Below are 13,416 nucleotides of genomic sequence, written 5' to 3'. Positions count from 1 at the left end.
CCAATAAAATCAATCAGCTCAATAAACTGTTTTACAATTTTTTCGCGATTTTGTCGTTTCGTAAGACAAAAGAGATGATGGTGTCGGCTGGAACTAGTCAGACCAGTAACAAACCTGCAAACTGGATCAGGGATATAAACACAAGAGGAAGATATTTGTTGACTGTTATTGATCCATCAATGATCAATACGGCTTTCCTTCAACTGACCAGCAAACAATACAAATGTCTCAGTAACCTATGCCTGGATAAATATTCAAACTTTTGACAATGTCACGTTTATGACATCTTGTTTATAATGAAATTCTTCCTCATTGCTTCAAACTTGCAGGTTGTTACACAGACAAACTAAGCACCGCCAAACTCCACCTTCATCATCCCCTCCCCACCTTCATCATCAACCTCCAACCTGCCTTTATCCTCCATTTGCAACTCATCTGCTTCCATTTTTACTTAAACTTCCACCTGTAGCTACACCTACAACACTCAACATCCACCACTACCCTCCTCACCATTCACCTGTCCCACCCACCCCCACCTCTACCAGTGTGACATGATCACCACCTAACCATCCAGGAAATAAGATACACATTAGAAAGGTGCATAGGTGTGTGTGTGTGTGTGTGTGTGTGTGTGTGTGTGTGTGTGTGTGTGTGTGTGTGTGTGTGTGTGTGTGTGTGTGTGTGTGTGTGTGTGTGTGTGTGTGTGTGTGTGTGGAGGAGGGTGGGGGGGGGGTGTTGGCTGTGGTCATAGCTGGTCATGGTTTGTGTCCGTGCATTAGTTCAGTGGGTGTCAATAAAGTTCTTCTCACAATAACAGTGATCAGTGGAGATCTGATGCACCATCATATGTGGAACCAGAATGTCATGTGATGAAACATATGGCGTTGAAGGTCCTGTATTCAAGTGTTCACACAGAAAGTTCACGTCTGTTTGGTCTGAAGCTGATCTAAGTAATGACATCATAAGGTGTGTCAGAGACAGTGACATCCATCACTCAGATGTAAACAGGTAGATCCTGAAAACATGTAAAACATCCAACGTCTGATCTTTACATCAAGTCAAACATTCATGTTATCTTTTAATTCTGTCCTTCTGATGTTTTTTGAGATGAAGCAGATTAATTGTTTGATCAATATGTAGGCTTTGTAATGAGACACAACAAATATGAATTCAAACTCTTCTAAAATTTTAATTTAATCAAACAATAAAACAGAAAATGTTCTTCATTTGTTTTAGATTTTACAGTAATAGTTAATAATTAAAGCTGCAGGCAGCATTGACTTCATGTTTGATTTCATGGAGATCAGACAGTGACGTCACAAAGGTTAGTTAGTCACCAGTAGGTGGCGCAGTGAAACCAACACGTGAAGTTAGGGGCAGATTTCCTACACCAGCAACTTTTTTGCTGGTGTAGGAAGCCTGTGCGATGATATGAATGAAGTTTGATAATTTAAAATTACATTTAGATTACAGTGAGTTTACACAAATCTTTAGCGGAAAATGTATTTTAAAAAATCTCTACAACATCCATCCATCCATTTTCGTGTTGACAAGAGGATTGCGATCTGTTAGTCTACAGCCGCTTATCACGGATCGACTGGAGCTTATCTCAGCTGTTTACGAGTCCGATATGGGGTTCACCCCAGATAAAAGATCTCAAATAATTTATCAAAGTTTTGAGTAATTTTATAATAGCATACAGTATTATGAAAAAAAACTCCTAATAATAAATATGGTTCCATTTTAAATAACTTATTGGGGGCAGCTTTTCCCAGAAGTTGGAGGGTAGGTGGGAGTGTGTCACTTTTTGTCCTCCGCTGAGATCGGCACTCATCTTCACTGCAATATGCATTACGTTAATAGTAATTTCAAAACATTTAAATACAAGTCAAAGTATGCATATAAAACAATGTCATCTGTGTAAAGTTAGATGTGAGATTTTGTTTGAGCTAAACTAGCATAGATCTATGAATATTGCCGAAACAAGTGGACATAACAATCTTGAAAAATGATACCTCAACAATCAAAACACAATTTTCTCCAAAAAGATTTGCTATTTGTGAACTTTCTGTTTGAATACAGGACACATACAAGTGAGTCTTTGAAAATAGTGAAAGTGAAATATTCAGAATGGCTGTCGTTGCCATCGTGCTGCATTCATATTCATTAGATGAATTAATTTACAATAATCAGGTTTTATCACAGCAAAAGTACTGTCAGTGTGCTTGAAGGAAAGAATGAGGGAAGAGAAAGAAGGTTTAATCCAGGGAGCAGGAGGATAAAAACAAATCATCCTCTTCTGTTGACATCTGTCACATCTGTCCACAGGATGTCCAGCTGTGCAGACTCATAAACACCTTGTTTGATCTGAAGACATTTTAGACAACAGAAACCAACTGGTGTCCCTGAAATGTCACCTCATTAATCATAAATCCAAAATTTGAGGATATCATCCAAATATTAAATTCTTTGGTTTGGAATCATGTTCATTGGTGTAAAATACCTTTAAGATATTAATTTAAAAAACATGCTTAAATAAAATGTTTTTTAAATGAACATACCCCAAGAACACATCCGTCATCAGGTATTTTAAAAATATTTTTAATACTTAATTTTGGTTTCACTGTGTGAACCTGGACTGTTGGAAATTTTGAGCATGAAGGACATTAAGCTGCCGTGCATTGTGTAAATGTCACAGACATACACTTAATAGATTTATGAATAAATCTAAAAATTTAAAATGTACAAATGTCACTTTATTATTTAACAAATCTTTACAAACTATGTTACTGACGGTGTTTTACACATATGATTTCTTCCACTGTAGTATTAAATAAATTATCTTCCTAGAGATAAATCAACCAGCAGGAGGACTGAGAATTTATGATTAATGAGTTCAACCTGATAAAGAAACACCAGTCAGCTCCTTTTAAAACTGAATCTGGAGTCGTGTTGTGTTTATATTCCTCTGTTTTTTACAGCGTCTCTTGCGCTTCATTTAGTCCTGTGACGTCTGCTGACTGTCATCACAGCGGTTCCATTTCTTTTGTTCTTCAAGTCTTTTGGTCCCTCCTCTCTTCTCTGGCTACCACATGTAAGTCTTCGTCGTGTCAATCGGCCTCCCTCCTGCCTCCTCCTCCCTGCGTCCCGCCTCCTCGTCCTCCTTGTCGTCCTTGTCTTTCTCAGCTTCGCTCTCCCACAGAGTGATGAGTGGCGGATACAACTCGTTCAGGGGGATGGACGTGACGTGCTGGATGTACTTCTTCAGCGAGTGTCCACAGGACTTGTGCTGCTGCACGCGGCGGCCCATGTAGACCACCAGCAGCGCCATGATGGACAGAGCGAACATGGAGCCCATGACGGCCGCCAACGCCACGCTACTTCGACGAGATGCCACCATCTCCACAGAGAACCCCGCCTCCTTCGTGGTGACGTTGAGGCAGGAGATGTGGACGTGAGAAGAGGGTGAGGAAGAAGATGTGGAGATGGAGGTGGGGGAGGAACTGGGAGAGGAAGAGGGGATGGTAAGAGAGGAGGAGAGAGTGAGGCAGACGTGATACTCCGTAGCAGGAAGCAGGTGAGTCAGGTTGTACTCCTGGATGTCCACCGGAACCTGTGGGGGGAGGAGACAGTGAACTCACCACAAGTGGTCCAATGTCCAACTGTCATCACAGACACTTGAACACACCACACATATTGTATTTGACAGATGGGTGTACTTGATGGACAGGTGGGTGTAGTTGAGAGACATTTGGGTGTAGTTGTCAGACAGGTGGTTTAGTTCACCTTGGTGGTGTAGCTAATCTGAGGGTTGTCGATGTGGACGGTGGCGCTGATCCAGCGGGGTGGAGGGAAGGGGGCGTCCTGCTGGTTCTGACCCACAGATGAAGCTCCTCCGCTGGGATACAACCTCCACTCCAACACCACCGACTGGGCGTGAACCACCTGAACAGAACAGAACCAGAACTTTCACATAATAATAATAATAATAATAATAATAATAATAAAAATAAAATAATAATAATAATAGTAATAATAATAATGTTAACCTTCGCCAGCACCACCAGAGAGGATGTAGCGCTGGACATGTTCCCCAGCCAGGGCTGCTCTCCATGGGACTCCCTCCTCCACTCGCTCCCCTCACCTGACCTCCAGCCTGCAGAGTCTACAGTCACTGAGACGGTCCTCGTGTCCGCCCCCTCCATGTTCCACGCCACACAGGTGTACACACCTGACAGAGAAGAGGGGTACAGAGAGATGAGGGGTACAGGGAGAGAGAAAGAGAGACATGTCTGAAAAAAAATAGCTGCGGTTAAAGACTCTGCCCCCTTAGGCTAATGCTAACCTGCATCTGACGGCTCGGCATGTTCAATTACTAACACACCGGGTTCTGACACACGAAGCTTTCTTTTCCTGTCCAGGCCCTGCCCCTCCTCCGATATAATTGGTGCAGCCATAGCCTCTGAGCTCACCTGAAAGAAGAAGCAGAGAAAATATTTCAATTAGTTTTCAATATTTGACAGAAAAAGAAGAAGAGATAGAAAACAAGCAAGTCTGTTAATTAGCAAGCTATCAGTGAAATAATTGTAAATTGTTAGCGAGCCATTAGCAAACTAGCACAACTGAGTGGCTGAAAAAGTGTAGAAGACAATATATTATCATTCAATAGGATTCAAACAATTTTCATTGGCTGTTTTAATACACAATATTTGTGAAAAAAGGTGAACAAACATGGCGGTCTGTATTCGCAGTATTGTATTTCGTCAATAATAAAGGGGCGTGGCTATACGTTGGCTCTACCAATTTTTCAATCATGGAAAGTGTATTGCTGTTTTTTGTTGAACATGCAAACTTCACTGTACAGCTAGCTCAATGGTTTAAGTGACCCCGCCCACCTTGTCTCCAGTGGGCGTCACCCAGTAGAACTGTGGGGTGGGGTCAGCATCCGCCCAGCATTCCAGTGTGATTGGTTGTCCGGCGCTGATGTTCACAGTGGAAGGAAAGGCGTGAGGAGAGATGTGAGGCAGGCAGCTGCTGGTCGAGCCTTCATCAGGTCCACACCAACCAAACGCCACCACCTCCTGTAGCTCTCGACCAATCAGGTGAGACGGGGAGGAGCAGAGGGTGACAGAGGATTCGAGAACCTTTAGATGCGATTGGTTGCCAAGGTGAGGCCCCCAGGAGGAGAGACAATCGCATCGCAGTGGGTTGGAGTGTAGAGAAACCTCCTCCAGGGAGGGGAGGGAGGAGAAGAGCTCTCCAGAGAGGAGACTCAGCTGGTTACTGTGGAGGAGGAGGGTCCGCAGGGAGGACAGATCACTGGAGACAGGAGGAGAGGAGGAGAAACCTTAGACCTTTCTTCCATCACTATCAACCCTTCTTCATTTGAGGTACACAGACAGACAGACAGTCAGACACCTGAATGCTCGCGGGTCGATGTAGGACAGCTGTGGGTTGTTGCACAGCTCCAGTTTGATGATCTCTGGAAGGTTCTGGAAAGCTGCTTGCTCCACCAGCAGCAGCTCCTCCATGTTGTTCAGACTAAAACCAGAAGTCATCAGTATTAGAACTCAGAATCGGACCAGGAACCAAGATCAAAACATTGGTAGACCTGACCTAAGCTCCTCAAGGTGCTGAAGGTTCTGGAAATCTCCCTGCTGAACTCGACTGATCGGGTTTCTGTTCAGATCCAGGAACTTCAAGTTGGGGAGAACACTCAGAGCATCTCGAGGAATGGACCTGTTGAAAGAACAGCAGTCGTGTCAGCCCGTGTGGAACCACTACAGAGCTTAAGAAGAACCAAGGAGAAAACTGGGCTCACCTGAGCCTGTTGTCATAGAAAGACAGACTTTCCAGGTAGTCAAGGCCCAAGAAGGCATCTGAAGGGATGGAAGTCAGTCCCATCCCGGCTAGAACCAAACTGTGGAGACGAGACAGAGGCAGGAAGTTCTTCTCCTCCAGACCAAGGATGGGGTTCTCTCCAATCATTAGGATCTCCAGGGATGGTAGGGATTCAAACCAGTGACTATCAATGGCCACCAGCCGGTTGGAGTTCAGGTGGAGCCTACAAGACATAGCAGAAGGAATGACTGAACAGGTTCAACTTCTTTCAAAAACTTAAAAAGAAGGAGAAGAGAAAGAAATAAGAAGTCAAGAAAGAAAAAGCTACCGCAGCAGGTTGGTGAGTCCAGCGAAGGCTTTGGGTCCAATGGAGGCGATTCGGTTGTGGTTGATGTAGAGCTCCTCCAGACTGGACAGGTTCTTCAGACTGAAGTCCTCCAGCTCCTCAATGAGGTTCTCCTCCAGGTACAGAGTCACCAACCGGCCCAAAGAGGAGAGACTCATGGAGCTCACCTGGACAGACAGAATGCCATCAGGGGCGTCATGTGACACCTCAAACCTAAAGGACTGTTTCAAGCAGACTTACCTTTGTGAAGTGGTTCTGGGACAGGTCCAGTTCCGTCAGGTTGATAAGACTCCTCAGCTCCATGGTGATGGAAGAGATGTTGTTGCTCTGCAGCAGCAGAACCTGAAACAGTCATTGACAGTCGTTGAAGGTTCTGTTACTCAGTTAGGCCGGTTACCCCGATCTGACGCCGGCTACCTGTGTATCAGACGAGACGTTGGCGGGAATCCTCTGCAGGTGGAGTTCGTTGCAGTCAACCGTCCTGGCCTGATGATACACGGACTGGGGTGTGTACCAGGGTCGTGTCTCACACACACACTGCAGAGGACACAACACAGCGCCGCCTGCGAACACACTCCTCATTTTAAAACTCTGGATTTACAGCATATAAAATAAAACATTCCAATTAAAAATCAGCAGCACTTACTTTCACGGGACCCGCCTACTTCTGCACACACTGATGATGTCACCAGAAGGAGAAGGGGAATGAAAAGACCTGTCAAATCCATGGTACACTGGGAGGTGGGGATGAGATATGTTGGTAAAACGCTGGTGACAACTTCTTCCAGAAGGTAAGATGGGAGGCAAGACACAGCTGGATCAGAGAGCACAGGACAAAAGAAGTCTGACATTTTGACATTAAAGAAAGTGAAACATCACACGCACGCACACACACACACACACACACACACACACACACACACACACACACACACACACACACACACACACACACACACACACACACACACACACACACACACACACACACACACACACACACACACACACACACACACACACACACACACACACACACACACACACACTACTTGATGTGAACAGAAAACTATGATGTCACTGGAGATGTGTACACACTCAGCCGCACAGGAAAAGAGAACACATTCCTCTGATGCCATGGCAACCAGCCAGGAAGTGACATAGAGGATGAAGGGTGCAATTTCTGTGATTGGTCAATAAGGTTCTCAGGTGAGTCGTCTTCTTCTCCTTTTCGGCTTTTCCCTCCAGGGCTCGCCACAGCGAATCAGTTGCCTTCATCTAACCCTGTCTTCTGCATCCTCTTCTCTCACACCAACTACCTTCATGTCCTCTTTCACTACATCCATAAACCTCCTCTTTGGTCTTCCTCTGGGCCTCCTGCCTGGCAGTTCAAAACTCAGCATCTTTCTACCAATATATTTACTATCTCTCCTCTGGACATGTCCCAACCATCTCAGTCTGGCCTCTCTGACTTTATCTCCAAAACCTCTAACATGTGCTGTCCCTCTGATGTACTCATTCCTGATTCTATCCATCCTGGTCACTCCCAGAGAGAACCTCAGCATCTTCATCTCTGCTACCTCCAGCTCTGTCTCCTGTCTTTTCCTCAGTGACACTGTCTCTAGACCAAACAACATCGCTGGTCTCACCACAGTTTTGTACACCTTTCCTTTCATTTTAGCTGAAACTCTTCTATCACACATAACACTTTTCTCCACCCATTCCATCCTGCCTGTACACACTTCTTCACCTCTTTTCCATACTCTCCATTGCTCTGGACTGTTGACCCTAAGTACTTAAAATCCTCCACCTTCTTGATCTCTTCTCCCTCTAACCTCACTCTTCCACTTGGGTCCCTCTCATTCACACACATGTAGTCTGTCTTACTGCGGCTAACCTTCATTCCTCTCCTTTCCAGGACAAACCTCCACCTCTCTAGCTTCTCCTCCACCTGTTCCCTGCTCTCACTACAGATCACAATGTCATCTGCAAACATCATAGTCCATGGTGATTCCTGTCTAACCTCGTCTGTCATTCTGTCCATCACCATAGCGAACAAGAAGGGGCTCAGAGCTGATCCCTGATGCAGTCCCACCTCCACCTTGAACTCCTCTGTCACACCTACAGCACACCTCACCACTGTCTTACAGTCCTCATACATGTCCTGCACTGCTCTAACATACTTCTCTGCCACTCCAGACTTTCTCATACAATACCTCAGTTCCTCTCTGGGCACCCTGTCATCAGCTTTCTCCAGATCTACAAAAACACAATGCAGCTCCCTCTGGCCTTCTCTATCAACATCCTCAAAGCAAATACTGCATCTGTGGTACTCTTTTTTGGCCTAAAACCATACTGCTGCTCTCACTTCTTCCCCTAGTCTAGCTTAAACTACTCTTTCCCATAACTTCATTGTATGGCTCATCAGCTTTAGTCCTCTGTAGTTGCCACAACTCTGCACATCTCCCTTGTCTTAAAAATGGGCACCAGGACAGTTGTCCTCCATTCCTCAGACATCTTCTCACTATCTAAGATCCTGTTGAACAACCCAGTCAGAAACTCTACTGCCAACTCTCCCAGACACTTCCAAACCTCCCCAGTTATATCATCAGGTCCAAGCGCCTTTCCACTCATCATCCTCTTCAATTTTTTTTTATATACTGGTTTGATCCCCGAAGGGAAATTAAGAACGCACACTGTAGCTACTGATTCAAACGCATGCATACGTATATATTTGTGAGTACAGGCCCCTGTATCACACACACACAGAAGGGGGCCTGTGGGCATGCAGGGGAGGTAGAGTGGCAGGCAGCTCCTTCTTGGTGCACCTCAAATGAGCAATTTGTAAGGGGGATGGCACCTTGCTCAAGGGTGCCTCGGCAGTGCTCCGGAGGTGAGCTGACACCTCCCACTGTCAGCTCACCTCCGGATATTTTTTTGGGGGGGCGGGAGCGAGAATCGAACCGCCGATCTTAAATCATAGGACGACCCGCTCAGTGGCTTTACCACTGAGCCACTGCCGCCCCCAAATGCACTCCTCACTAATCTTTGCTACTTCCTGAACCACAACAGTCACCTCTTCTAGTGTTTTCTCTCTCTCATTTTCCTCGTTCATCAACTCTTCAAAGTACTCTTTCCATATGCAATTTCCGGGATTAATAAAGTATCTATCTATCTATCTATCTTCCCATCACACTACTGGCCACCTGTCAATAGACTTCCATCCCTATCCTTGATCACCCTAACCTGCTGCACGTCCTTCCCATCTCAGTCTCTCTGTCTTGCCAACCGGTATAGATCAGTCTCTCCCTCCTTACTGTCCAACCTGGCATACAAGTCATCATAAGCCCCTTGTTTGGCCTTTGCTACCGCTACTTTCACCTTAAACTGCATCTCCCAGTACTCCTGACTACTCTCCTCAGTCCTCTCAGTGTCCCACTTCTTAGCTAACCTCTTTCTCTGTATACACTCCTGTACCTCCTCATTCCACCACCAAGTCTCCTTATCTACTTTCCTTCCAGATGACACACCAAGTACTCTCCTACCTGTCTCCCTGATCACGTCAGCTGCAGTTGTCCAGTCATCTGGAAGAACCTCCTGACCACGCAGAACGTGTCTTAACTCCTTCCTAAAAGTCATGCAACACTTTTCCTTTTTCAGCTTCCACCATTTCATTCTTTGCTCTACCTTTGCCTTCTTCATCTTCCTCCCCACCAGAGTCATCCTACACACCACCATCCTGTGCTGTTTGGCTACACTCTCGCCTACCACTACTTTGCAGTCACTGATCTACCTCAGATTACACCGTCTACACAAGATGTAGTCTACCTGTGTCCTCCATTCTTATAGGTCACCCTATGTTCCTGCCTCTTCTGGAAGAAAGAATTCAACTGAGTCATAGTCCAAAATATATCATCATCATTATCATCATCATCAGCAGCAGCAGCAGCAGCAGCAGCAGCAGCAGCATCAGGGCTGACATCAGGAAGACAGAGACTCTCATTTCCTTTTAGCCATATGTACTTCACCTCCCATCACTAAGGCAACGGTGAGGGAACCAGACTTCCCTCCTACAGTCACATTCTTTATCAAGTCAGGTCAGAACCAGGTTCTGGCTGATTCAGTCATATGAACTTTGTGAACCTGGAGTTTTTCACTGTGTGAACCTGGACTGTTTCACAGTATGAACCAGGACTGTTTCACTGTGTGAACCAAGACTATTTCACTATGTGAACCTGGACTGTTTCCTTATACAAACCTGGACTGACTCACTGTGTGAATCTGGACTCTTTCACAGTATGTACCAGGACTGTATCACCACGTGAACCAGGACTGTTTCACCATGTGAACCAGGACTGTTTCACTATATGGACTTGGACTGTGTCACTGTGTGAACCTGTGACATCAGTGGTTTCTGTCTGATTCTTTCTGAAGTTTATCATAAATGAATCTATGATCCATCAGACGTTGGCGTTGCAATGCTAAGCTAACGGCAACTAGTAGTGATTTTCATTTCCTATAGCTTTCCAGACTTTCAGAGCAGCTCTGACAGAACATTCAAGTGTCTGAACCTCCTTCTTCTTGTTAACAACAAACTGAAGGAGGTTCATCTCCCTGCTCCTACATCTGAACACATCTCCTCCCCCTCCTGCTGAGCAGATGGAATATTGATGAGGTGGAATTAATTATTTAAAGAGCTGCGAGCGCCTCGTTAAATGTCCTGCTGGAGAGGCTGTGATTGGAGGAGAGCAGGAGATACTGGTTAATTATCACACATGCACACACACACACACACACACACCTGTGTGTGTGTGTGTGTGTGTGTGTGTGTGTGTGTGTGTGTGTGTGTGTGTGTGTGCGCACAAAGGGGAGGGGGATGTTAAAACACAACACGAAGCAGTGTATTTAAAAATGAAACAACCAAAATAAGACAAGATAGGAGAGGAGAAAGGAAAGAGACTAGGAGAAAAGCAAAGTGACCTTTTGTAGCTGAAGATAATACTAGACACCAACCACAAATAGTCAAAGAAGCCCATTACTAGCTTAAAACTAGCCTTACAGTCAAAACAACTCCCAAGGGCAGGCAAAACAAGCCCAAAGCTAGCCAAAATTTAGCCACAAACACAAACAGTACCCCAAAACGAATCTAAAACTACCAGAAACTAGCCTGAAAGTAGTTTAAACTAGAATAAACTAGCTTTAAACTAGTTTAAACTTGATTAATCTATCCTAAAACTAATATAGATTAAACTAGTTTAAAACCAAACTAGATTTAATTAGTCTGAAACTGGACTATATCAAACCATCACTAGTGAGATTCAGTCGACTGAAGTTCAAATCTGGAATTCAGAATAAAAATAGCCTCTTTAAAACTGAACTGATGTTTAAATATTTAATAAGTTTAATAAAAGACAAAGTGCTTTAGTGAGCATTTACTATTTAAGTAGATTACTACTTAACGAACATTCACGTCTACTTCCTGATCTTATGTTAATGACAGAAACTAAATATCATTTCCATCAGCCAATCACAGAACAATTCCACTTCATCCTCACCAAACTTTGTTTTATCAGACAATACAGAGAACGTGAAGTGACGTCACAACCTTGGCTGAGATCATAATTTATGTTCATTTGATACTAACCGGATTGATGGTGCGTTAATGGAAATCGTAATTCTGAGTGTTATCGTTAATGACGCCTCGGCAGCGGTGAAACCACCTCGGACCGGTCGATCAGCGCCGCTCCTGTCAGCTGGAGGTCGGACATATTCTCACCTTGATTATCCGTCTGCAGCTCCTCCGCCTGCAGCTCCTTCGCCAGCTTCTCCTACTCCTGCTTCCGCAGCCCCTCCGCCTGCTGCTCCACCCAGGTTCCGCCGGCCAGAGCCCGGTCCAGAGAAGCCAGGGTTCAAATGGAAATCCGCAGAGGCTCCTTTAGAAGGACTCAGCAGGGCCAGTGTGTCGGAAGGATCTCCTTCTCTGCTGCTCCAGAGGCGGGCGGTCTGCCTCTTTTATTCGAAGCATCCTTGTATCCCTCCTGTCCTCCGCCCTGTAGGCAGCAGCTGACTCTGAAACAACCAATAGGATTTATAGGCCAGCGGTTGACGGACCAATCAGAGCTGGGATGCTGCACCGAGGAGACGGAGGAGGAGGGGGAGATCGGGGGGCGCGGTTAGTATGACGTAATGCTCTAGATTCTCCTGATGACGGCTCGCTGGTCGATCTTTATGAGACTGGAAGTTTAGAGTTTTAGAGGGGGAAAAAATCATAAACCAGGATCTGACCGGAAACCTGCTGGAACATGAAGATTGTTGATCACGTGACTGGATTCATAATTCTGGAGTAAACAGATGCTTTTTGAAATACCATATTAACATTCCTTATTATTCATTACTGATGCGTTTGAGGACCAGGTGACGTCAGTGTCTGGTATTCTCACATGTTAGACTAGAGCATTTTCCCTCAAGATCAAAAGATCCACTTTTCCTCCCAACACAATGCAATGCCTTACATAACGTCAACCTGTTTGAGCTTTAAATGTGTGTCAGTGTGTGTGTTTAGTACCAGATGATGACAGACACACACACACACACACGTAAATATAATCCACTTCAAGTTAGATTAAATCTGAATTTATCATTTAATCCCATCAGGTGTGTGGGGTGGGTGAGGTAGAAGGTGGGGGCATTAGTTACTTTTAGCATTATTTGTTATAAAGCTTTATCAATTAAATCAAAGTGATAAATGACATCAACAATAAACCCAACCGTGAATTAAAGGTTTCCATTAATGAGTATATAGGCAGTTGTGTTAAATTCAGTCTGAAATTTCAATGTTTTGCTCACAGGAGTTTATATTTATTAACTCAACACATTAATGCTGCATTCATCGTTGTTTGTAAAACCAAACAGAAAATAAGTTAAAGCAATGAATTTTTGATGACCATTGATGTTGTTTGTTATTATCTCATTTCTTCCTGTTGTCACTAAAACTCTACTGCGAAAAGGGGGCGGTATAGAGCACGATAATAAAAACCGTTGATTTTTGTTTAAATACCAACACATTTGTAATCAGATAACTACAGTAACTCCTGCATGATAAATAACCCAGTAGGGAGTACTCCAGTAATTTATCCTTTGCTGCAGTAAGTTAAACATTAGCGACAATCAACAACACAAGAAACAACTAGTATGTTAGCATAGCAATGGTCAACTGCCTCCATCTGTAA

General features: G+C 44.5%; 1 protein-coding gene across 1 annotated transcript; it reads right to left on the bottom strand.

Annotated features, from left to right (window-relative positions):
* Nucleotides 1–1,169: 1,169 nt before the first annotated feature.
* si:ch211-180f4.1 (uncharacterized protein LOC100144405 homolog) lies at nucleotides 1,170–12,694 on the bottom strand. Its single transcript, XM_068343928.1, has 13 exons — nucleotides 11,964–12,694; nucleotides 6,834–7,001; nucleotides 6,605–6,750; nucleotides 6,428–6,529; nucleotides 6,170–6,354; nucleotides 5,822–6,064; nucleotides 5,617–5,739; nucleotides 5,419–5,541; nucleotides 4,896–5,319; nucleotides 4,346–4,472; nucleotides 4,050–4,231; nucleotides 3,787–3,945; nucleotides 1,170–3,613 (listed from the first exon to the last, which is right to left on the bottom strand). Exons 2-13 carry the CDS (start codon nucleotides 6,913–6,915, stop codon nucleotides 3,086–3,088), a joined length of 2,424 nt encoding a protein of 807 aa, XP_068200029.1. The 5' UTR covers nucleotides 6,916–7,001; nucleotides 11,964–12,694; the 3' UTR covers nucleotides 1,170–3,085.
* Nucleotides 12,695–13,416: the final 722 nt, after the last annotated feature.

This window comes from Antennarius striatus, chromosome 2 (assembly GCF_040054535.1).
Source record: "Antennarius striatus isolate MH-2024 chromosome 2, ASM4005453v1, whole genome shotgun sequence".
NCBI lineage: Eukaryota > Metazoa > Chordata > Actinopteri > Lophiiformes > Antennariidae > Antennarius > Antennarius striatus.
The sequence above is the reverse complement of the archived record's forward strand: the minus strand, read 5'-3'. Positions and strand labels throughout refer to the sequence as shown.